The sequence below is a fragment of the Taurulus bubalis genome, assembly GCF_910589615.1.
Source record: "Taurulus bubalis genome assembly, chromosome: 1".
In the NCBI taxonomy this organism is placed as follows: Eukaryota; Metazoa; Chordata; class Actinopteri; order Perciformes; family Cottidae; genus Taurulus; species Taurulus bubalis.
The window spans coordinates 15,971,256-15,997,044 of record NC_136589.1 but is presented as its reverse complement, the minus strand read 5'-3'; the positions used below and the strand labels follow the sequence as shown (position 1 = coordinate 15,997,044).

General features: G+C 43.5%; 1 protein-coding gene across 1 annotated transcript in view; it reads right to left on the bottom strand.

The window, feature by feature from the left end:
• Positions 1–25,789, bottom strand: part of sptbn5 (spectrin, beta, non-erythrocytic 5) — a gene marked incomplete at both ends in the record, with an annotated part of 61,866 nt that overhangs the window by 6,110 nt on the left and 29,967 nt on the right. Inside the window, 37 exons of the mRNA XM_079223437.1 lie at positions 60–167; positions 821–997; positions 1,061–1,250; positions 2,051–2,268; positions 2,974–3,129; positions 3,654–3,833; positions 3,914–4,118; positions 4,813–5,009; positions 5,831–5,974; positions 6,068–6,136; positions 6,824–7,001; positions 7,699–7,796; positions 7,879–8,046; positions 8,414–8,551; positions 9,370–9,516; positions 10,009–10,099; positions 10,261–10,433; positions 10,520–10,597; positions 13,432–13,620; positions 13,744–13,906; positions 14,593–14,711; positions 14,808–14,921; positions 15,601–15,715; positions 16,269–16,390; positions 16,969–17,064; positions 17,291–17,482; positions 18,097–18,252; positions 18,826–19,014; positions 22,284–22,388; positions 22,465–22,614; positions 23,284–23,484; positions 23,567–23,746; positions 23,972–24,082; positions 24,175–24,289; positions 24,390–24,535; positions 25,034–25,166; positions 25,450–25,607. Of these exons, the coding sequence (XP_079079563.1) occupies positions 60–167; positions 821–997; positions 1,061–1,250; positions 2,051–2,268; positions 2,974–3,129; positions 3,654–3,833; positions 3,914–4,118; positions 4,813–5,009; positions 5,831–5,974; positions 6,068–6,136; positions 6,824–7,001; positions 7,699–7,796; positions 7,879–8,046; positions 8,414–8,551; positions 9,370–9,516; positions 10,009–10,099; positions 10,261–10,433; positions 10,520–10,597; positions 13,432–13,620; positions 13,744–13,906; positions 14,593–14,711; positions 14,808–14,921; positions 15,601–15,715; positions 16,269–16,390; positions 16,969–17,064; positions 17,291–17,482; positions 18,097–18,252; positions 18,826–19,014; positions 22,284–22,388; positions 22,465–22,614; positions 23,284–23,484; positions 23,567–23,746; positions 23,972–24,082; positions 24,175–24,289; positions 24,390–24,535; positions 25,034–25,166; positions 25,450–25,607 (5,469 nt within the window). The remainder of the gene's footprint in view (positions 1–59; positions 168–820; positions 998–1,060; positions 1,251–2,050; positions 2,269–2,973; positions 3,130–3,653; positions 3,834–3,913; positions 4,119–4,812; positions 5,010–5,830; positions 5,975–6,067; positions 6,137–6,823; positions 7,002–7,698; positions 7,797–7,878; positions 8,047–8,413; positions 8,552–9,369; positions 9,517–10,008; positions 10,100–10,260; positions 10,434–10,519; positions 10,598–13,431; positions 13,621–13,743; positions 13,907–14,592; positions 14,712–14,807; positions 14,922–15,600; positions 15,716–16,268; positions 16,391–16,968; positions 17,065–17,290; positions 17,483–18,096; positions 18,253–18,825; positions 19,015–22,283; positions 22,389–22,464; positions 22,615–23,283; positions 23,485–23,566; positions 23,747–23,971; positions 24,083–24,174; positions 24,290–24,389; positions 24,536–25,033; positions 25,167–25,449; positions 25,608–25,789) is intronic.

Here is a 25,789-nt window from a genome sequence, read left to right as displayed (position 1 = left end):
ACATCAGAGCAAAGACAAAGACGCGTCCGTCGTCTCCAGAGAGTTAATAGCTAACTAACCTGTGTTTTCTTCTTCTGTAACGCGATGAAGCGGTCGCTCTGGGCCTGGATCATGGCCTCCAGGTCCTCTTGCCTCTTCAGGAGCTCCATCACATCCGACACAGAGTCCTGGAGGACCAAGAAGAACCATCTGTTTGACTTGAAACTAGAGATTGAGACATAAACTCATGTTTACAATGTTTACTAAGAGAGGAGTAGAGTAAGTAGAGTCATTTCTATACAACCAAAGGAGTCGCCCCCTGGTGGTCAGGAGAGAGAATGCAGCTTTAACACATGAAGCATAGACTTCTATACAAACAGAGGAGTTGCCCCCTGGTGGTCAGGAGAGAGAAAGTTATGGTTGAGGTAAATCGGTGTAATATAATCTCTGATTTCATGTTTTTATTTTTCATCTTTTGTGTAATCGTTTGTGTAAATTGAACATGCCGTTCTCGTTTAAGTTATATATTTTTAACGTCTTCCACTGGTTACCCCGTGTTAAACGTCACAACGCTATGAGTTGTGGGTAATTCCCTTCAGTCAAAGTCTGCAGAGATGTGGACTTGCAGGAAGGGTTCATAAAGGACTCAAACCCACGAAGAACTAAACCCTCACAGACTTTGCATGGAAGCGTCTCAAGGAGTGAGGAGATCCGGATTGAGCCTTTACGTTCTCCGCTGAACGTGTTTGGCCATCAGCAGCCGAACCACAATAACACAACTTCGTGTTTCCTCTTGACCTTTTGACCCTTTGAACCTCCGCTCAGCGTGACCGCTCCTCACCCCGAAGTCTTCGGCCGTCAGCGAGTTCTCGTAGGAGCTCAGCCAGCGCTCCGCCTGCTCCAGCTCCCTCTGCAGGAGGGAGATCTCCAGCTCCTCCTCGTACCGCAGCCTGGTCTCCTCCCAGACCTTCTCGACCCGCACCTCCAGCTCCTCCAGCTCCACCACGCGCTCCTCCACCTGAGGAGGTTTAGGGGGACGTCAGGTGAGATAGACGGTACTCGGTGAATGTGTGTTTCTCACCTCCGGGGACATGAAGTTTCCTCCCTCCACCAGCCGCCTCCCTTCCTCTTTGGCGGCCTGTGATTTGCCGAGCTGCCTGTCCATCTGGACGCGGTACTCCTCGTGTTTCTTCAAGAGCTGCTCCGGGTCACCTCCCTCCACGCTCAGCGCCTCCCCTCGAACCAGGGACAGTGTCTCCCTCAGCCAGGCCCTGATACACAAGATGGACGGAGATATTTTCGCATTTGTGGACTGGGAGGAAAACCGTGTCGTCGTCCCTCGATCAGAAGATCGGCGGTTCGACTCTGAAGACCAGGACATGCACTCTATCCAGACTCCGCTGAGGCAACACGAGGCGCTGGAGGTGGGGACGTCTGCAGAGGACTTTTTGACGGGGGAATACAAAGAACCAAAATATGTGCGGAGTTTTTAAGCTGCATCATAAACTTTGATTTTCAGCTGTTTTAAAAAAGGTTTTATTTTTAATTGAATACGTTATATAAAGTTGAGCTGGAATGAAGCCTTGTGTGTGAAGTGTGTTTGTACCAGTTCTGGAAGAAGTACTCGCATCTTTTACTGCATTCCATTTTTACATAAAATGTACTTCAAGTACCAAAAGAATGAGATTCCTTTTTTTTTTATGGCTGTTGAAATTATTTTTGTGAAACAAAGAGATATCCAGAAAGTAAAAACATCTGACTCTAATATGTGAAACTAATATTACATGAAACAATCATTTTGAACCTGGCTTCATCCAAAATTCAGATTTATGTTCTGGAAATGTATTATAACCAGTTTATATTTAATAAGGTTTTGCCTCATTTGCATATTTAAAAAATATTTTTTTTGAAAACTTGCAATAGAAAACATAATCATCTTAAATTCAGTAACAACTGGAGAAGTGTCATGGTGATATCTATGAGTTATTTTTCTTTATTTTATCCAACCTGCTGTTTATCATCATGAATCTGTCGTCTGTTGTTTGTGTTTCATGGGTTTTGTTCGACCTACATGAGCTCGGTCCAGTGGGACCAGTACTTCTGCACGTCCTGGACCTGGTCCAGCCTGGCCCGGCGTTGGGAGGACTTGTCCTGGATGCCGGTCCAGCAGCCCTCAAGCTCCTCCAGCCTCCGACTTACCGCCGCTCGGACCGGAGGCTGCCGTCTGCTCAGAGCCCGGCCCTCCTCTCGGCTCCTGGTGGCCTCCTCGGAGATCAGGACCAGGTCCCTCTGATGGAACATGGGGACCACAATGTTTATTCCAGTACAACTCTGAGGTACTTGTACTTTACTTGAGTACATTGAATGCTCCTTTATTCTTTTCTCACGGGACATTTCATTGCACTTCATTTATTTAGCTTAAGTTACTTCACAGATTCAGATCAATGAAAGAAAATACAACTAAATAATACATTTTTATGTTTTATATAAAATGTTTTTGATCCCCTGAGAGGAAAATACACAAACTGCCCAGCAGATAAAGTATATTGTAAACTTTGGTTACTTTTCTTTCTTAACATATATATATTATAAATAATATTATTTTCTATTTTACTTAATGATAATGATAATAATAATCTTTTTTGATATAGAACTTTTCAAAATCCACACTACAAAAGACCGTAAAATTAAATAAAAATAAAAAAGATAACAAATATTTGGTGTATAAAAAACTATATATTTTAGAAAATCTTCAGACTAATAATAAACTAATAAATGTAAATTTACCAGCTGTAGCATTAAAGTGATGAATACATTAATGCATCAATAATTATAATACAGTAATCAAATATATATGATCCGTACTTCATGTACACATGTGTGTATTTATTTTGAAAATCAGTTTAGAAAACATTGAAGTTTAAATTAACATGAAGCGTTTTGGTACTTTGAATTTTCCCCGTCAAAATAAAAGTCCTCTGCAGACGTCCCCACCTCCAGCGCCTCGTGTTGCCTCAGCAGAGTCTTGATGGAGTGCAGGTCCTGGTCCGGGTCCTCAGAGTCCAGCACGGCCTCCTTCTCGGCCATCCAGCCCTTCAGTTCGTCCACGTCGTGATGGAACTGATGGACCTCCCTCGCCAACTGCAGGTTCTGGAGGACACGGAAAAGACCGTCACATGGCGTAGGAATCAGAGAAATAATCTAAGTCTAATAACGAGCTCAGAGCTCATAATTCAAATCTAATATTTATTTTATATTCATGTGAAAACATCTGGATTCATTCTAGTTTATCGCCAACACTACATTTTACTAGATTACACGTGAACGCTTCATGAGAACGTTATCATTTACCTTCAGCCAGTTCTCTTTTTTTTTTTTTTCAGAGCCTGAACGCATCATAATATGACTGAAGTGAACCTCTGCTGGTTCTCCGAACCTCTGCTGGTTCTCCGTTAGCGGTGCAGAGTGGGAGGGTGGTGACCCTCCCACTCTGCACCTGGGACCCCGGTTTAAGATTGTCTTCCTGGTGGTAGGAGCTGGGACAGCCCGCCTCCGAGAGGGCTATCCCAGCATACAAAATAAACCAAATAAATAGAAATGAAAAACATGCGTGCTGAACTGTGGGTGGGCAACACCACTACCAACACCGCAGGTATCGGGTCCAACCTCCGCACCTGTTCTCTGGTCCTGATGCTGCCGTTGAGGTCGTCCCACAGGCCGCTGAGGGCGTCGTCCCTCCGCCGGGCCTCGCGGTCCTGCTGCAGGCCTCCGCCCAGCTGCTGCACCGAGGTCAGCCGGCTCCGACCCAGACCGGACACCTCCGACACCAGAACCTCCAGCTTTTTCTGAAGGACCTGCAGGAGGAGGAGGAGGTTTGAAGATGTACACTGACTCCCTTAAATTGATCTACCTTTCAGGTACTTCTGTGACTCACCTCTACGTCCTCCAGATCTTGTCCGCAGTCCTTAGACTCCGCCAGGGCCTTCTTGGAAGTCAGCCATGTTTGTAGTTCTTTGGCCTCCCTCTCAAACACGTAGAGGCGGCGCTGGTCTTCCAGAGCGGTGCGACGAGCGGCGGACAGTCGGAGGAGAGTCTCGAAGCGTTCAGGGACACCTGGGAGAGACTCGGTGACCAGGTGGCTGAGATGGACACACAGAGGCAGACTTTGTTTTGAGAATAATAAATGTTACGACCCCTTGCTTCTCAGACCTCCTCCTGAGTGTAAAGGTGTGTGAAACAGGAGTTTAAACATGTGTTTAACACAGGTGTTTTAAACAAGTGTCTTGAACAGGAGGTTTCTAGGTCGAGAGGAGAGTTTGGTTTCAATCAATGAACGAACAAACAGAGTTCTGGACGGAATCAAAGTTGTCTTGATCATTTATTTGCTTGCAAGCGGAAGCGAGTTTAACAGACATGTATCCCAGTGAGCTGTGGAAGAAGCTTCTATGAACACAGAAATACAGCAGTACTTATACACTAAAAAAAGGTTGCACCCATACAACTCATACATAGACAGTTGGGTTTGCCTGCTATCTTGTTCCGGGGAGCATCTGATTTATGAGTCGAATGCAGTTAAGTTTCTGTGAAAACACTATCTTCCCAACAGGAAGTAGACGATGTATGGTGAGCCATGTATGTTAACAGGCACACAATGTTTTTCCACTGTGTCTATACAGTTTCTATTTCGTAAGATCATAACCAGATACATTTCAATCGTTGCATATACATATTTTACCATTACAGTGTTTAACACAGGTCTCTTGAACAGGTGTCTTGAACAAGTGTTTTAACACCGGTGTCTTAACCAGGTGACCCCGCCGTGTCCCTGTTTACCTGTTGGGATGTCCCAGGTGCTGCAGCGAGGCTCCTCTCTCCTGTAGCTTCTCCCCGGTCCTCCTCTGGTTCTCCAGCTCCACGTCCACAGAGTCCAGCCTCCTCAGCAGGTTCTCCGTCGCCTCCTCGCTCCGCCCGCAGTCCCGAGACTCCAGACCCGCCCGCTGCTCCTCCGACCACAGCTGCAGCTCAGACACCTCCACACACACACACACACACACACACACACACACACACACACACACACACACACACACACACACACACACACACACACACACACACACACACACACACACACACACACACACACACACATTCATATAGTGGTACTCACCAGAGGCCCCACGATATGACATCATCACGGCACCCAAGTCCCGATATGATATTGTTGTGATACCAAACGTTGCAATATATCGTGATTACTTACCGATTTTAAATCTGTTTTATCTGATAAGAAAGGTTTTCACTCGATTAATTTCCCTTCGGTGCATTTCTAATATTTATTGTCATCATCAACTATTTACCTTTAGTTTGTTAAAGTCATCTATAGTAGTAATTTGCATATTAGTATTAGTGTTAATTCAATCTAATGATGAGTTTAGAGCGTGTAAGGAAGCTCATAATCATCTCTAATATCTATTTTATATTCATAGGATACCATCTGGATTTATTCTAGTCCATCACCAACACTATATTTTACTAGATTACATGTGAACGCATCATGAGAACATTATAATTTACCTTCGGCCAGTGCTCATTTTCACTTAGCAGAGCATGAACGCATCACAATGTAACTCCATATGTCTCTCCCTTATAAGAGCTGTTTGTCTCAACTTTACCAACACCGCTGACGACTTAAACACACATTTGTTGTTCACACGTTTCATATTATATGACTTTTGTCAGTAAAACTTTTTTTTAACATTCCGATGGTTAAACTGTGAAATTAATCCGGAATCAGGACACCGTAGATATTGTAGCTTCTTCAGTTCTCGATCGTTACTTTGACATTCACCTCGGAGAGGTAGACGTGGATGCTGAGCGCCTCCTGCAGGAGCTTCCCCTTCCTCTCCGCCTCCATCAGCAGCTCCTGGTGGAGACGCTTCAGCTCCTCCAGACGCTCCTGGATGTCGTGAGACGCAAAGTGACGACCTCTGACCTGAGAGGGAGGGGGGAGAGAGACTGTGACTCATTGTTTCCTTCTTTACATCACAAAAAGGAAGAGTTTCAATAGCGAGTGATGGCTCCTCACCAGACTATGCCCCGCCTCCTGAACGGCCTGGACCAATGGGACACGGCCTGAGATCTCCTGCGACACAGCCTGAAGAAGCAAAAGCAGGAAGTTGAACCTGTAGCTTGTTCAAGGGGCTTTTGATTGGGAATTTCGGGAAGATTTATGGAGCCCGCAAAATAAAAAATCCTTAAAACGGTTGCTTATTGTCACTAAACACACATTCTCATTATTTCCCATTTAAATAACTGTTCAAAGTCCTGTGTTGTATTCGAATGTGTTAAGATAAGATAATTGCAGGATTACAGCAGCAGTGCACACAAGTCAAGTCAAGTCAAGTTTATTTATCAAAAATACCGCATGTGCAAGACGTACAGAAATTTGAAATTACGTTTCCCTCTTATCCCTGGTGCAACAGCATTTAAACATGAAACACAAAATACAAGATAAAAATAAATAAATATATAAAAAAATATTTAAAAAGAAATATAAGAGTTTGTAAAAGTGACTGGAGCCATTTGGTTTTGTGCATGTGGGGGGGTCATTGTCCAGAGTTTGTGGGGGCAGAGGGCAGAGAAAGAAGCCCTCTGCTTCACAAGAGACACATAGTAAAATAAAAAACGAGTAATACAAATAAACATTAAATCAGTCATAAAAAACAGTAAAGAATCCACAATAACAATATTATACATACAAACAGAATAAAATGTATTAAAAACAAATATTTATATTGCACAAATATTTGTCGTTATTGCGTCATACGAGCGTCCACGCTACCTGGTGTCTGTGGAGCAGCTGCTGGGTGCCGCTCAGCGAGCTGCCCCAGTCTGCAGCAGTGATGGAGGGCAGCCTGTCGCTCAGCCAGGCCATCTCCTCCTCCAGGTCCCTGGAGAACTGGAACAAGACCTGCCAGGCCTCCAGGGTTTCCCTCCGACTCTGCAGGGGCTCCGCCAGACTGTTGTACCTGACAGAGTCGAGTTAGAAATAGCAATTTAGATAATTTCCGAAATAAGTAAAGTTTACCAGAAGAAAAAAACACACAAATAAAATAAAAAATAAAGTAATGAAGTGATGTCATTAAATTATACCCTCATGTTCATCAATTAGGTTTTTTTTGTGATTTTAGCCCAAAATCACAAAAATTGTCAACAACATTCGATTTTATTTCAAAATATATATATATAAATATTATACTTTTGACTGTACAACATCTCAGAGGTGAATATTGTACTTTTGACTGTACTCAATCTCAGATGTACAAATTGTACTTTTTACTGTACTTCATCTCAGAGGTATATATTGTACTTTTTACTGTACTACACCTCAGATGTACATATTGTACTACATCTCCGAGGTATATCTTGTACTTTTTACCTCAGAGGTACATATTGTACTTTTTACTGTACTACATCTCAGAGGTATATATTGTACTTTTGACTGTATTACATCTCAGAGGTACATATTGTACTTTTTACTGTACTACAGCTCAGAGGTACATATTGTACTTTTTACTGTATTACATCTCAGAGGTACATATTGTACTTTTTACTGTACTACAGCTCAGAGGTACATATTGTACTTTTTACTGTACTACAACCCAGAGGTAAATATAGTACTTTGTACTCCACTGCGCATACTTCCTCCACGACTACTTATCAGACCTGTTGATGGTGTGAGCCACTCTGATCTGGATCTCCTCAGCCAGGAAGTTCCCCTGAGAGCTGAAGCTCTTTGCCGTCTCCACCAGACCCTGTGAGGTTATAAAATATAACACATGAACCGAATGCACATCGTCCCTCAGGATTGCTCATCAGGAAGGAGACGCTGTGCACCTGAATCCGGTCCCTGTGTCCGTCCACCTCCTCCTCCAGACTCTGCAGAGCCTTCAGCAACCTGTTGACGGACGGCAGGTCGCTTCCACAGTCCTCATTGGTCAGCTCTCTCTCCACCGAGCCCACGCACTGCTCCATGTCGTCCAGGGAGCGCTGGAACTGCAGCGCCTGAACACAACGAACACGGCGGGCATTTGAAACACGTTGTGGTTGCGAGCGTCTCGTCTGCACACTTTTTATTTTATTTTTACAGCTTATCACAAAATGACTGAATGAATGGAGGAGTTTCAACAGGAGTTTTGTTTATCTGCAGTAGATGTTTACTTTAGGATGGGATGTACGGCACCGGTTACTGCTTGCCATGATTTTAACTGTTTCTTTCTTGATTCTTGTTGTTCTGAGTTTGTACTCATGGTCGAATGCACTTATGGATAAAAAGGTCAGCTAAATGTAATGTGTGTGTGTGTGTGTGTGTGTGTGTGTGTGTGTGTGTGTGTGTGTGTGTGTGTGTGTGTGTGTGTGTGTGTGTGTGTACCTGGTAGGCCTGCTGCAGTCTGGTCTTCTTCTCCTTACAGTTGTGGATCAGAGCGTCCCAGCTGTCCGTCAGCTCTCTGACACGAAGTCCAACCTTCACTTTAGCTGATCGACACTCAGACAGCAGCTTATCTGCTTCCTGCATACACACACACACACACGTGTGTCATGTCAGTACTTACATGCAAAGTCAATGCACAGACATAATAGGTTGCGAAAAAGCGAATTTTCCGGCTGGCGTCGCAAATGATTTTCGCGAAATTTTCCGACTGCCAAAAAAAGAAATTGTTTGACGCTGAGTCAGCCAATTAGCGTTGAGAATCAGCGTTGAGAATCAGCGTTGACAATCAGCGTTGACAATCAGCGTTGACAATCAGCGTTGAGAAGCTCCGCTCGTCATCACCGCCGTCTTGCCGTTCCTGAATCAAACTGCTGCTGAAGTAGCGCTGGTAGCGGCCGTCATTCAGACGCTGTTGTGGGACTACGGATAACATTATTAACCCAGACACCATGGAGTTTGATGTTCCGACGTATGTGGAATTTACACAACAAGTATAAAGCAGAACGAGTGGTTATTTCCATGGTGGATGGCGAAAGCGGTAACTGTTTTTACGGAGATAAGCCAGACGCAGTTCCTGGAGGAGTCGGTGAAATTCACCGAGCTGTGTGCGGCTACGGATGGTGTTATGAACCCAAACACGAGGACGTTTGATGTTTTGACGTTTTTGGGACTTCCAAGTATAAAGCAGAACTAGTGGTTATTTATTCCATGGTCAATAGCGGAAATGATAGCTCTTTTCACAGCGATAAGCAACGGAAAAATAAGCCTGTGTTTGGTGTGAACACACTTTTATTATTGAGCAAGTAAACTGACGTGGTAAACGTTTGGTGTGAACGCAGCATAACACCAGTCATTATGCACAATAATATACAGTATATATGACTGGATTAACTCACCTTGGTGAGCGAGTCCACTCTGTAGCAGTTAGCGAGGATCTCGACCTCGAAGCTCTGATGTTTCAGCAGTTTGGCCTGAAGGTTGGTTGGTTCCCTCCAGCTCTCATCCAGCGCCACGGCGTTACGCTCGTTCAGCCACACACACACCTGAGGACACACACACACACGTTTACTACACACGTTCATCACACACACACACACAGACCAAACACCTCCAAAGATGGATGTGTTGATGAACGTAGCATTTTGCACATTCACACACATTTATACACACAGTGGACTAGAGTCCACTAGACTAGAGTCCAGTAGAGTACAGTAGAGTCCAGGAGACTAGAGTCCAGTAGAGTCCACTAGACTAGAGTACAGTAGAGTCCAGTAGACTATAGTCCAGTTGAGTCCAGTAGACTAGAGTACAGTAGAGTCCAGTAAACTAGAGTACAGTAGAGTCCAGTAGAGTCCACTAGAGTCCAGTAGAGTCCAGTAGACTATAGTCTAGTTGAGTCCAGTAGACTAGAGTACAGTAGAGTCCACTAGAGTACAGTAGAGTCCAGTAGACTAGAGTCCAGTAGAGTCCAGTAGAGTCCAGTAGACTAGAGTACAGTAGAGTCCAGTAGACTAGAGTCCAGTAGAGTCCAGTACCTGGTAGCTGCTGGACAAGAACTGCTGCAGCTTCAGTGATCCATCCAGAGCTTTGTGACGAGATCTGCTCTGCTGCTGCAGCTGACTCCTCCTACAGGCAGACAGACAGGTGGGGAGACAGACGGACAGGTGAGAAAGACAGACAGGTTTTTAATAGCTGAATCTCTTCTCAGACTTCTGGGAACTTGAGTTAAACTCTGGATCTGTTTTCCTTAGAAACAGAGCTGTGATGATCTCATCGCCTCTCGTCACCTGACGGCGAGCGCTCGGCTCTTGACTGCGATGTTGTCGGCGTCGTAATGTTTCTGTTGGATCATCTTCTGGACCAGTTTCTCCACCTGGTCCAGCTGGTCCACCTGAGCCTCTAGAGCCTCCTCGAACTGAGCCTGCTTCCTCTGCAGAGTCTCCACCTCCGTCACCGAGCTCTGCACCGGAGGAGGAGGAGGAGAAGAAGCTGAGTTGGTTGTTCTTAAATCAATTGATCTGTTCCACATCACATGAGGGTTCTTACCCCCAGGTCCTGGTTGGAGAGGAAAGCCTCCTTGTTGGTGAACCAGGTCTCACATTGTTCTACAGAGACCAGGAAGACCTGCAGGAGGGAGACACATTAACCTGCTGATGAGCTGACCGAGTAATTTATATAATGTTTGGTATTCTATTGACTAAAAACTTAACTATAACTATACCTGTCACAGTGTTTCCCCTACCGTTATAATAGGGGGGCGCCAGATCACAAGTCGTCATTTAAGGTTCTCTTTCCTATAGAACAGGTCTACACCTTGTTCTGTTATAAACAAACTAAACGGCCGTATTTTATTCATATTATCTACACGACAGCTTGTCATTTATGTCTTAACACTTCTCTGATCTCTGTATCGCGCACGGCGGAGTTCCGCCCCGATGCGCACTAAGGTGAGCACTGAGCACACACACAGCAGCGGACATAGAGCGTCAAAAAATATGTCACGTGAAAAGCAGGCCGCTATTTCTGCATTTTAAATGCTCTCATGTGAGGAGCACCGGAGTTGCTCCTCGCACCGGCGCAGCTCTCCTGAACCCGGAGCAGCTTTCCTGCTCCAAGTGAAACGAGTCATAGTGCTTGTGTCTTCTACCAAACAAAGAGCCTGCTGGCTTCACATATTACAAAAGTACAAAGTACACGGGCATAAAACTAAGTCATTCATAAATACATGGAGAAATGCCTTTACTTTCGGGTGAATGTTTACGTTACGCCGTTAACAGGTTACGCTTGCGCGACTCGCTGATTTTGGGCGTTTTGCCAGAAGTCTCTGTGATAATAATAATAATAATAATTTCAATTTATATAGCGCTTTTCAAGATACTCAAAGACACTTTACATTATGGACAAGAGACAAAGACAAACAGAACAGAACAAAAATGAAAGAAAGCAAACAAAAACAAACAAACAGGATATTTTTGTGATAAAGAAAGAAAAGGAAAGAAAACTGGAGAGGCTGGGGGTCATAGTGGAGGATGGGTGCAGGGTTTAGCAGGTGAAAGCGAGTTGAAAGAGATGTGTTTTGTGATGTCGTCCTTTCTGCTGCTGCATCTCTCAAAACAGAAAACAGATCTCAGCTCAATGTTGAGCATGAATTGTATCAAATCTACAACCCCGTTTTAAAAAGATGTGTAGAGGAAAGCAGCTCACTGCAGCCAATAATACTGATACAACCTGATCTCATTCTGTTTTGTTTGGCAAAAAAATATATAGTTTATTGTTTTCCACAATGAGCTATTTAGTAGTAACTAAATATTAGTTATTTTTTGCACAGATAGAACTTTATTTTCATTGTTCTAAGTCAGGGATTCCCAAAGTGTGGTTCTGCCTATAGGGGGTGCGCGAGAGGAAAAATACAATGGTGGTCTAATGGTGTAATAATTAATATTAAACATAATTTAAAAAAAATTAAGTAGGATTTTTTAATTATAAAAATTTCCTTTGTAAAATTGAAATTTAGAATTAAAAACGTACAATTTAATAAATAGATACACTTCTGGTCCGGCCGCCAGACTGTCTTTTACGTACACACTAGCTAGCCTAGCTTGTGCATCTAACGTCATTTCATTCAGTCAGCAACATCCATGAAAATATGTTAAACTGGCTGAAATCGGGGAAGCTGTCAGGTGGGACATCTGAAGCTATCAGTAATAAAAGAGGAGAGGGACAGAGAGAGAGGGAGGAACCGGAGGCGAGAGAAACGGAGAGGTGCGTTGGGGAGAGACCGGGAGAAGAAATCGACCGGGAGTTCTGGCTAACAGCTGTCTGAAGCCTCTTATTTGCGCTGCCACCTGAACACCAAGCATGCCAGTGCAAGTCAGAAGCCCCTTACATTTTTTAGAGTTACAAAACAGCCAAAAACAATTGCAGTCTCATTCAGGGGGAGAAAGTGAGAGACGTGAGTCTTTCAAAGTGAGAGACGTGAGTCTTTCAAAGTGAGAGACTCACGTCTCTCACTTTCTCCCCCTCCCTCTCTATCTCTGCAGGCTGAGCCACCTGCGCTACATGTGAAAATCCTCATATGGACTCCTCCTTTTTTTATTTATATCAGTTTCTGAGTCTATGCATGTGCCGCTCTTTGTTCTTTACGTGGCTTACTGTGTTTAAGTAAATAAATGTGAAATGCAATCTGCCTCTGAGCCTGTGCGTGTGTCCTCGCTATCCTTATTGCTCTTTAAAAGTGACGCCTTGTGTAACTGAAATTTATACAGGGGACTAAATCTTGTAACAAACGCCACACGCGAGCAAACAGTTCTCGCGTTGGTCCGATTTTATGCGGCTATAAATAGGCTCTGTTGCGTTTTTTTTTTAAGGTGTGGGGGATTGGGGGTGCGTGAACCCGGTCGGGATGTAGAAGGGGGTGCGTGGCCTAAAAGGTTTGGGAACCGCTGTTCTAAGTGATTGCAATTAAAAAAAAAAAAATGTCTGATGGAGCAATCTGATTTACTTGAAAGTGATTGCAATTTTCTTTATTCTGTTACTTATAAAAGCACAGTTGGAGTGACAAAATGAAGTTATTTCCAGAAAAAGTTTGAGAACCACGGAAGCTGTAAACCTAGGGGAAACACTGTGTCAGATACATGAAGTGGTGGAGAAGTAGAAGGTAACATAAAGTCAACATACTCAAGTAAAGTACCTCTAATTTGTGTTTAAAATCTCAAAGACTTTGAGATTGAGCCAACTAATGAAAGTATTGTAATATTTTTATATTTGCAGTATCACGATCAAACGCGAACCAAACCTTTCTTACTGCTGCACCTTCACAATAAAAGCATAGACTGACTTTAATTAAGAAGGCGCCAGAGGAAATGCAACCCATTTGACCCAAACCCTGCAGATCTGCTCTGTGGAGGAGAAATCCAGATTTAAATGTATATTCTCATGTTTTGAAATATTCCCCTCACCTGCAGGGTCCGGGCCTGCTCCAGCGTGGTGATGCGATTCGTCCATGCTCGGTCCAGTCCGGATTTGGCTTCCTCCAGCTGCTTCAGGGCCTTCTGGATCTCTGCCTTGGAGCCGTGACCCGACCGGATCAGACCCAGACCGAAGTCCCGGACAGAGTCGATGCGCTCGGCGCGGGCGTCGATCTCCGTCTGGGAGCACGGTGACATCCAATTTACTGCGTTTACTCGGGAAAGTATAAGTACGCCACAGTACCACACACAGTACCACACACACACAATATCACACACACACACCGGACCGACGCCGCTCACCTTCCAGTCCTGATGCTCCACGATGAGCCGGTCCGCCTCGGCCCTGGTCTTGGGAAGGCCCTTCTCTGCCATCTCGCTGCTCTGTTTGAGGCTCCAGTCTAGCAGGAGACGCTGGTTGGCTTTGAACAGCTGCAGCTGGTGCGCCTCCTGCAGATTCTCCTTCCTGAACAAACAATGTGTAATGTGAGTCTGTGTCGCACTAACCGGCTGGATTATTAAATTCAGGATGGATTTTAATGATGTTACATAATGTATTTAGGTGGTGGCTCTTATCTCCTCCCTTTAAATGACAAGAACTCAAATTTACTTGAGTTTAACTAAATCTAAACTGCTGCTAATGGAATGAAGATAGAAGATAGAAATGTATGGATCCTGAAGGAAATTATTGTTTGATCAAAGATTACAACAGGATAAAAACTAAAAACATAAAAGAACAGCAGTAAGAGGAAGGTAAATAAATGAAGTAAACAATTCAACTAAATTGAAAAAGTTAAATTACAACAGCAAAGATTAAATATATATTGAGTATAAAATAAAAATATAATAGATATATTTCTAATAAAATAAATATAATGGATATATTTCTATTAAAATACATATAATGGCTATATTTATGGCTAAATCTTATAGATTTATTTCTAAAGACATAAAATATTATAGATATAAAATATAAAAATAATAAGAATAATATAATTGTATTCATTTTAAATAAAACAGTTCATAAGAAGTAATACTAACGCTAGTGCCCAATAATAATATATTAAAATTGAGCATGATATTGTCAATGAATTCATATTGAGCATGATATTGTCACTGATATAGAAAAGTAACATATATTTTGCACATCACCTGAGTTTCACCTCCTTTTCTAGAGTCTGCAGAGCTTTCTGGACTTCCTTCTGTTTGTTCTTCAGCTTGTCGCTCATCACTGATGACTTCAGGTGCTCCGACGCAGCTTTCTCCAGGGCCTGAGGAGAGAGAGGGAGGACGAAGCCGCCTTAACTGTTTAAGATTTCATAACCCAATGGCTTCTGGTAGACGCTGAAACGAGCCCCAACGCTCACCTTTGACCTCTCCTGGATGACGCCAATCTCTCTCTCAGTTTCCTCGTGACGTCTGATCAGGTTCTCCACGCTGTCCACGTCGAATCCACAGTCCTGCCCCTGCAGCAGCAGCATCTGCAGAGACAGAGGACGAACTTCACGTTGGTTCGGAGGATTGGACGTGTGGTTTAACCCCTAAGCCACAAAACCCATCGGCGGAATGGAAAAGCATGTTTTATCGAAATACAATTGCCAAAACTACACCGTTTACACAGAGAGAGTCTGTAAAGATTTTCATCTTTCTGGCGGTCCCTAAACACATCGTGTGTGACGAACGATTAGGTCAGAAATAGCAGCCAAAACTAAGATTTTTGTAAAAAAAAAAATATTCTACCCGTCTCATTTAAAAAATCTCGCCACAAATAAACCTTTTACCTTCATTAGATTCTGTAAAAAACATTAAATTCTGAGCTCCTCACTGAAACTATGAATTGATGATTGATTCATCTGAGACCAACAGTCATGTGACAACCAATCTATGAAACTTTGACTGAACTTCAGGCTGCTGAACACAGAGAGGAAATATGTAAATAGTTTCATACAAACAGCAATAGAGCGGTAGAGCCTCCATGTTTTTTTCCATCATTAACACTTGGAAACATGTTGGATATATAGATTCTATTTTATTTATTTTCATAAATAGAGTAGCAGGATTTTTATTTTGAAGTGACAATCAAGACCACTGAAAGAAGAATGCGACACCCAGAAACAGCTTTGGGGTTCAGAGGGTCAAAGGTGGCCTCACGTGACTGACCTTCCCGTTGGCTCGGTCTCTGACCTCCTCCAGCTCTCTGATGAGGCCGTGGACCACTAGCGCCCCCTCCAGCTTCCTCTTGTAATTGTTCAGATCTCCGTGAAACTTGCTCCACCTGGAAGAGACAAAACTCTTTTAGCCTTTTAAAAAACAATAAAAAAAAAAAGTAATATAAGTAATATACAAGGGAAATATATGGTTTGGTACATGAGAAAATTCAAATGGCATTCAAATGGCCCCAATGAGACCTCGCCTGATTTTCTATACTAAACCCTCTCTAACTTTGTTCTGCTTCACTTTATCAAAGTCAACCTTTCCAGAGAGAATGTTCACATATTGTGCTATGTCCTTACAGCTGCATCATTTCAAAGAAATAATCATCCTGAAAGTGCTTTTTTTTCTAGACGGACCTGAAACCTTTTAATTTTTTTCTTTGTGTCATCTTCATTTACTCTTAACCAGTAACATATAGACTGATATTTACACTTCTGAACAACATCTCACATGTGTATATTATAACACCACAATTATTAAAACAGCCCTAGTGGTTGCAGAGATACACCCTTTTTAGTTTGGGTATGCAATTTTCTAGCAGAGGCCTAAAAATAGGTTGGTTTTCAGTGAAACCCAGAGGGAAAAGTACAGGTGAGATCCAGAGCGGGCGTCACCTGTCGTTGAGCTGCTGTCTCCTCCGGCAGACCGTCACCAGTTCATCGGCGCTCTGTCTCTTCTCCAGTCGGGCGGCCAGTCTGTTGATGGCAGTGATGTGGGCGTCGTCCACGGTCACGTCCTAAAGACAAAAATACTCCGTCAGTGTATTTATATCTTGAAGCCATTCTACTCGTGTATTCTTACGTTAACCGGCTTCTATTAGAGACGGGGCTTTGGTTCTAATCCCAATCGGCTTCAAATGAAAAACACCTCTAGAGTTTCCTTTTTCCCTCACAAGACTTTTATTTGTAGCAACATGCACGGTTCCCCCGATGGTCCTTCAGATTTAGACACTAACATCAGGTGGCACTTGCACTTTACTACAAAATAAAAGCATGACTGGGACATAACAACATGCACTCACAGTGACTGAAAAAGGAAAATATCACGTAAATTGTAAAAAAAATAGCATAATTATTAATATGCATTGTGCAGAACGGCTATTAAAACTTCCAAACATTAAGATGAAAATGTAAATGTAGATTACAAATTTAATTAATTTAATTGAACTGAATTTCAAGATAAAAGTAAAGATGAATAGTTTCTTGATTTTCAGCTGAAAGATTCTTCAGGTCAGAAGCAATATAACTATTGATTTAGACTGAAATAAATTTTTAGAGGCACTTATTAAAAGGGAAATATTCTACACATTCTTACCCCGTCTCCAGTTCCCCTGAACTCGCCGAGTTTCTTCAGCAGCTGAACTCCATGTTCATAATCTTTCCCGACATCTCCAACATTCACCATCACCTCCTGCAACAGAGAGGTCAGAGGTGAATGTTACACACTGAAATACACTGTATACACACATTTTAAACATTCTACACACCAATAACACTTTAAAAACACAGATAACACACTATACATACACTATAAATACACATTGTAAACACACTATAAATACACATTGAACACACACACAAACACCCACACACACACACACACACACACACACACACACACACAATCAGCCTCCTACCTTGTGTCGGATCCAGGCCTCCACCTCCTCGACTTTCTGCAGGAACTCCAGGAAGTCCCTGTTATCTTCCAGAGCTTTCCCTCGGGAGGCAAGGGCCTTCTTCAGCTCCTCCCAGTGGAGCTGCAGGGCGGCCGCCCTCCTCTTCACCTCCTTGGACCTCTGATGTCGTAGGGAAACCAGCCCCTCCCCGGCCTGCGCGCACACAAACAAGATGTTATGAATGTGGAAAACAATTCACCGGATGCTGTTCACCTCCCTGCCTGAGGGGGGTGCTGTTGTATGTTTTGCCGTGCTTTGAACTTGCAGGTGATTGGACGCAGGTATTTAAGGGGGAACCTGTGGAGGCCGGCTCTCCCCTGCCTCTCCAGCTTCAAACCTGGCCATGCTGCACGTCACAGATTCTTGGGTGGTGGGGTTAGCCAGGGTGTCGGCAGTGGTAGGGGTGAGAAGCCTTTTTGTTTAACTATGTTTTCTCCTGTTTTCAGTTAGGGAGATAGGTAAGATACCTGTACTTTGATTAGTTTCTTTGTGTGGTCTAGGGAATTTAGGTTACTTGCACAGATTGTTTTGTTTGTTATTTTGGGCAAGACTCACCCTGAAGGTGTATAATAATTAGTTCAGCAATGAATCGAAATTGTGAACTATAAACTGCAGCATTTGGCCCTAATTTGGGAGGTGGGGAGAAGAGGAGACTCGCATGTTGCGCTCAGGCTCCCCCTAGGCCGGGCGCAACATAATAAAAACAAAGTTTTTAGATGTTTTCGAAGCAGCAAAAGATTCTTTCCAAAAAAAGCATCTCGTCTCACCAGCAGCACCGAGCCGATGATCGCTCCGTGAGCCAGGATCTCCGCCTCAAACACCTGATGCTTCTGCAGGAGCTTCATCTTGGCCTGCAGATTGCTGAGGTCTGCTTTACCATCCTCCGCCATCTTCTGCATCCGCTCAGACACCCACTCCTCCGCCTGAAGAAAAGACGAGGACAGAGACCATCAATATTTCCTCGTCTCAAACCTCCTCTCTATGTCTCTATGCCTCTATGTATCTTTGTATCTACCTCTTTGTCTCGGTCTCGTTGTCTCCCTGTCTTTGTCTCGTTGTCTCTGTCACTATGTCACTGTCTCTATGTCTCTGTCTCTTTGTCTCTGGGTCAGTCCATCTTGAGACTCACTTCATGGCAGAGAGGAGACAAAGATCCAAAGTGTTTCTACATGTGACTCCAGTCGATGCTGAGAACTCCGGTCGTCTCAAACTCAATAAAAGCCTCACAGGTAAAAGCAGTAGGTAGTATACGGCGTCTGATCACAAGATAAGGGATAATCAATGAAGGATAATCCCTGAGATCATTAATGAGCTAAGGATGGAGTTTAAAGATTGTGTCACTGCTCAAGAAAAAATGTCTTTGTGTTTTGTCTCTTTTCCTCACAAAATAATCAAAAAGAACCAATGAGCAGCATTGATAAGAGTACTAGTATCGATAATAGTATTGACACTATCAACACAGAAGGAGATACCTGGGTCGATCAGTAGTCGGTTACCTCTGCAACGTCTCTGTTAAAGATGCACAGCATCCTGGAGAGCTCCAGCTCCTCCCTGCGTTTGACGGACAGCTCCTTGATCCTGTCGCGTCGCTGGAGGAGGGCTTTGAGTCTGGTTTGGACCCGCCCGCTCTTCTCTCTGCTCAGCTGCTTCTTCAGCCGCTCAGCCAGCTCCTTAAGAGAGGAGAGCTGGAGCAAATAGAGAGCAAGGCCTCAACGTAACACGACATTGACGTACTCTCATTGCTTTTATCTATATTGGAGTATTTATGTATTTTATAGAATAGTATTATGATGTACTATAGTGTTTGCTGTTGTATTGTACTGATAATATTAGGCCACTAAAACATAATAACCTACAGATGAAACTTAGCTATCTAGCTAACATCGAGGTGGAAACTGAAATGTTGATTAATGTTCCGTCTGAACAGTTTATTCAAACTTCTACGTCTTCTACAACTTCAGTGGCCTCCAGGTTTACGTCCGTAGGACATCGTGCTGCGTATGACATCTTTGTTATCAGTTCAGGACTGAGAACAGGGCCCCGTTCCTCGTACGTGGTTTAACTAAATCGGTCAAATGTCCTATTATCCAGCTTCAATTACCCCGATGATTGAAGTCAGGCTAACTCGGTTTCTCAAACGCTGAGCCGCACTCAAACAGTCTCGTTAATTCGAACCAGACGTCAGTCATCTGGATAATTGCGCGTGCCTATCCGCTTCAAAAGGGGGAAGCGTCGATCACTGAAACCATGATGTTCTAACAGTACAATGGCAAATAAACTCAGAGGAAGAGCCTCTTTTTTCTCCGCTGACGAGCAGGAGATGATCATGCATATGAGGAATTCATGATTATAATCATGGCAAAATCTAACACTGCCACCACTGCGAAGGCTAGACATAAGCCTGGCAAAATATCGCAGACAAGTTAAATGCGTAAGTGTTGGCAAAAGGTATTTTAAATGCCTCATCACCCCAATCAATCAGATTATATTTATTTAAATGTGACTGCTGGCAGTAGGCTGAATGGAATGCATCATCGAATGAGATCTTGCCAGCGAAAATAATTATCTCAACTCTTTCAGAATAAGTAGATAAAAACAAGCCCAGAGAGTATCTAATTGATACGAATTAATGGGTACTTATCTACTGTATGCGCTTATGTATCATGTACATGGGTCTCAAACTCGAGGCCCAATTGAGGCCCGCAAGCCGATTTTTTTGTGGCCCCTACTTGACATCAAAGTTTAGTGTTCGTGCGGCCGCACATTTTTCTCACACGCACCTAATGCAAATGCCACTTGCCTCATATGCAAAGAAAAAATATCAGTTTTAAAGGAATATAATCTCAAGCGTCATTACTCGACTAAACACTGAGAATAGTATGAGAAGTATCTGGGAGACGAGGAAAAAACGAGCCACACAGCTTCAGATAGGACTCGCGTCTCAGCAAAGTCTTTTTCATAAAGTTATATGGTGAGTGAGTTAACATCATTAACCTGAAGTTCCAGGGCCCTGGTCAGCTAATCACAGGAAAATGTGAAAAGCCTTCTCCATGAAAAAACTCAGCCATGTCACAACGATCTCTTGTGGATGAGGGCACATCCTTCAGTGGTGAGGAATATGCCTCTGCTATTGAAAACCTACTGCAGGAGTTTGATCTGCGTTTTGCCGACTTCAAGGCACTGTGACACTTTCCAGCTGTTTGTAGACCCCTTCTGTATGTGGAGAGTGTCCCGAGAATGTTGCAAATGGAACTTATTGGCTTGCAGTGCAACAGTGATCTAAAAGCTAAATTCAGAGAGGCACAAGGAAAACCAGACATGACTGTACAATTTATGAGAGAATTGCCTCCATCCTTCCCTGAGCAGACAAAAGTGATCAGTCGGGTAATGTCCCTTTTCGGAAGCACATATCTGTGTGAGAAACTTTTCTCAACTATGATCTTTAATAAATGCAAGTACAGATCCAGGCTTAGTGATGCCTATCGTGAAGCTGTACTCAGGGTTTCCACTGTGACCTCCATCAGGGTCAATGTGGCTCAGCTGTGAGCAGAAGCGCTGCCAGGTGTCTGGCAAGCAATAGAATAAAATACAAATGTATTCAGGGATTGCATTTGTTGGTTCGGTGCAGTTTCAATAAGTTCTTAAAAAAAATATACACTACCGTTCAAAAGTTTGGGGTCACTTCAAATTTCCTTATTTTTCAAAGAAAAGTACTGTTTTTGTCAATGAAAATAAGATTAAATTAATCAAAAATACACTATACATTGTTAATGTGGTAAATGACTATTCTAGGTGTAAACATCTGGTTTTTAATGAAATATCTACATAGGTGTATAGAGGCCCATTTCCAGCAACTATCACTCCAGTGTTCTAATGGTACATTGTGTTTGCTAAACACATAGAAGACTAATAGATGATTAGAAAATCCTTGACAACCCTTGTGCAATTATGTTAGCACAGCTGAAAACAGTTATGCTGGTGAGAGAAGCTATAAAACAGGCCTTCCTTTGAGCTAGTTGAGTATCTGGAGCATCACATTTGTGGGTTCGATTATACTCTTGGCCAGAAAAAGAGAACTTTCATGTGAAACTCACCAGTCTGTTCTTGTTCTTAGAAATGAAGGCTATTTCATGCGAGAAATTGCGAAGAAACAGAAAATTTGTCTGGGTGACCCCAAACTTTTGAACGGTAGTGTATATATTTGCACTGCTAAAAACTAATATAGAAATTGCTGGTTGCCTTTTTTTGTTAAGTATGACGAAAATAAGTTATGAATGTAAAAGTAAATAAATAAGTGAACTTTCAAAAATATTATGCTTTCTGTGTGGCCCTCCGATGAGATCACAATACCAGCGGTGGCCCCAAGCCAAATTTAGTTTGAGACCCCTGAATCATGTACTATACATGCAACCCTGCCTCCTAAAAATGACGTTACCCCAGAAAGCGATAAATTATAATTGTGAATGCGTTTTAGTTCTGTCTGTGGGAACGTAATTTTTAGGAGACAGGGTTGTGTATGTGTAGATTACCGAACTAGGAGTTTCAAATAAACGGCAAATAAACTTTACGAACAGCACGGCATGCAGCAGCTTTCCCGATGTTCTTATTATATTGAAACGTGGCAGGTGATTTGACGAACCATCTGTCAATCAAACTCTTACCAGCAGCCAGTCGGGAGAAGAGAGAAAACATGTTTTGCATCCATAAAAGCCTTCAGTGTTGACTAACAGTCACCTCTCCTTGTCGTCACACACACCTTAAGCCACGCCCCCTAGCTGCCTGTAGCTCCTCCCAGAACTCTGATTTGTCCAAACCAAAAACACCTGCGGGTAAATCTGGATCTTGTACCACGTTGTGAAAAGATCATTTTGAATAGTTGTACCTGTAAGAAATACAGCGGCTAAAATACAGGTTAGTTGCGTCTCTACATGTGAACCGCAGAAGAAGAGCAGACCTTGTCCTCCTGCGAGCTGAGCAGCTTCTCAAACGCTTCGTGGCGTTTGATCAAACCCTCCGTCTCATCGACCGCGTTTCCCAGAGTGCCGTTCTGCAGCAGGATCTGTGGAGAGATTTTTAAACTGGATCAGACACTTGTGTTTCCTCTGAAAGGACAAATACCAAAAGGTGAGTTTTACCTCCTGAGAGCTAGAGGTTTTGTCCACGCTGTTGGCGTCTCTGTAGAAGACCTGCTCCAGGTGAACGCTTTCCAACCAGGTCCGTTTCTGGTTCCACTGGTTCTCCAGTTTGTCCCGTTCCTCCTGCAGAGCATCCAGCTTCTCCAACACCTGCAGAGAACACAGTCAACCCTCTGAACACAAAGTCCTGTTGCTCCTCTTTGGACGAAGAAACATCACAGCTAGAAGTAGAGAGAACCAGAATTTCGACAAAAATAGAGTTTTATTTAATTGATCATTTCTTTTACAAAAATTGGAAAAACACTGGAATCTAAAAATCCACTTTTCACTGAATTTATGTCACATGACTGTTGGTCTCAGATGAATCAATCATCATGACTTATAATCATGACTTCAGGTTTCACTGAGAAGCTCAGAATTTGATGATTTTTACAGAATCTGGTTAAAGTAAATGGTTTATTTGGGGCGAGAGACCTTAAATGTTGATGAATTATTTCATCAAACACAATGTATTTTAGCCAGGGCCTCCTAGTCTTTGCTGGCCTAAACAGAATCATAAAGTTATAGCTATTTTATGGGTAAACAGCATCCCATTTATGCTAAACAGCATCCCATCATGCGCGTATTTATGTATACGATTTCAGACAGCAGGCCTAGGTATAAAATGCACGGCCCGCCACACATGATGTGTTGAAGGACTGTCTGAAATAGGGATAATAATGTTTTTTACAGCTTCTGGCTGATAAACAGTGTAGTTTTGGCGATTGTTTAAAGAAAACATGCTTTCCCCGCCCCCCGACGTTTATTTAAAAATCACACCTCCTTCCTGTTGGCGTCCTGCGTCTGCACCTGCTCCCCCATGTCCAGAGCCTGCTGGTAGGTCTCCTGTCTGGCCTCCATCTCAGCCCACAGCTGCTGGTGCTGCGCCAGCTGGAGGTCGGCGGTTGCCACGTCGCTTATGCTCTCCTCGGCAGCCATCGCACCGATCAGCTGGCTGCACCACAGGAAGTAATCCTGCGCCTGGAGAGCACAACGAGACGCGAGACGTGAAGCGTGAAGGGGTTGTTAACGTGTCATTCTCTGTCCGCCCGTCCGCCCTCACCGTGTTAAGGAACAGATATCTCTGGCACGCCAGTTTTAGCTCCTCCTCCCTCTGCTCCGCGTGGAGTCGGAGCTCCTCCCACCGTTCCACCACTTCCTGCTGCACTTCCTGCAGGCGGAGCTTCAACTGAGGCGTACAGAGGTCCAGGATGGAGTCGATGGTGTCCAGCTGCTCCTGCAACTACAAACACATCCCCAACAACGTGACCAGCGTGATCGTCCTTCGATTAGGGGTTTAAAGTCATTTGAACCTTCAGAATAAAAGCCCACTGAATTTTTGGGCAATCGTAACCTTCTTTTTGCGGCGACATCTCAAGAACATATTTTTATAGAAACACAAACATAAAAAACTCCATTAATGAGGAAATGCTTGTGGACAAGGGTCCTCATCTCTCCCAGTCTCTACCTGTTGCTCCGTGGTCGCCAGCTCGTGGAGCAGAGCTTCGTGCTTCCTCAGCTGTGACATCACTCCTCTCAAATCCTTCGCCACGTCATCGGGGATGCTTTTCTGCCGCTCCTGCAGAGACCGGGGGGGGGGGGGGGGGGGGGGTGTGAGGGTTGTTACCTCAACAGGTGAGGATGTGATGTGACGGTAGAGAGATGGCGTACCTGGATGAGGGTCAGAGCGTCGGTCAGGTCTCGGTAGATGCGGTGACACTCCTCGGCTCTCTGCAGCTGATCCTGACGCTCCCTGGCCACGCTCCTCAGATCCTCCCAGCATGCACTGCAAACAAATGTCAAAAGTCAAACACAACAAGGTTTTTACTCCTTTAGAACCGGGTTTCTTAGGGGCGTCCCTCCACCTGATGAACACCTGTATGTACCTGAGCAGCTGCAGTGTCTCTCTGGCTGCAGAGCTCTGTGGATGCTTGTTGCGGATCAGGGGAGCCGCCAGCTCGCTGCAGCTCTGCAGTCGCTCCTCTCCCACTTCCAGCTGCTTCAGGAATCCTTCAAACTTCCCGCGAAGCAACTGAAACGTCAAAAAAACACATCTCTTTACTTTAGAGTGACTTTTACCGTCTTCACCCTCATCACCTCTAAAAGGTGCTCCACCATCATCAGATGACTTAAATTCTCTTTGGAGATAACGTTTCGTTGTGAACAAAACTTAACATCAATATATATATATATAGTTCATGGTCAAGAAGACAATGCATAAATACCAGTCCTTTTGAATATACTACCAGTACTATAAATACTGTAGTATGTGTATGGTCGAGCCCGATAACCAAAAATATTTTGCGGTTTAAAAAATATGGTTGATGTATTGGCAGGTATAAATAAACAAATAAAAAAACATAACGTATGCAAAATAAATTGATAAAGAATTAAAAAGAGTTGAATGTCTTTAAAATAAACCTGGTAGACAAACTGTAATAGAGAACATTTTTCTCCTCAAACATGTCGTTTACATATCAGGAGACGTGCACAAAATATCTGCAATAATATATCTGTTAATGAGACGAACCTGGATGTGCTGGTAGTCATTTCCCAGGTCCTGAGACTCTGCTGTCTGTCTCTGCTGGTCCATCCAGTCCTCAAACTCTGAGGACTCACTTCTGAACTTGTGGAGATGGAGGACTTCTTTCAACCTCTGACCCCTGGAGGGAGAGACATTCATCATTGCATTGTTAGGAGCTGAATAAAGTCCTTTAAAACATCAACGCTCAATGAAACACATATTTGTACTTTCAGACCAACATATACAGATAACAGAACAAATACAGGCTGAAAACATGTGGCTCAGTTTGTAGTATTGAGTGTTTGTAGTATTGAGTGTTTGCAGTGGCGGGCCGTGGATTTTCTACCTGCGTAAGATGTTTGCGGCGTGGCAAAGCTTTGTAGTATTGAGTATTTGTAGTATAGTATGGAGTCAGTATTTACCTGAGAGCAGCCTGGTGCTGCAGCTGCTGGTTCAGGCTGCTGAGGCGACTACGAGGCCTGCTGAGCTCCTCCAGGCTCCAGTTGTGAACCGCCTGCTCTACCTGGTCTCCCAACTCCTCCACCTCCACCTCCAGCACCTCCAGCTGGCCCTCCAACACCTACAGCCGGGGAATCGCACACACGTGCTGCTCAATTTCACATTTTTCCAACAGATATTCACAAAAAGGATTTGGAAAATAAGGAAATTGTAGGCCAATAAACTGCTATATTTAGTGTTATTTACAGGTTTTAAGCAGCAGGTCTGTTTGTTTGACCTCATGAACGATAAATTAATCCTATT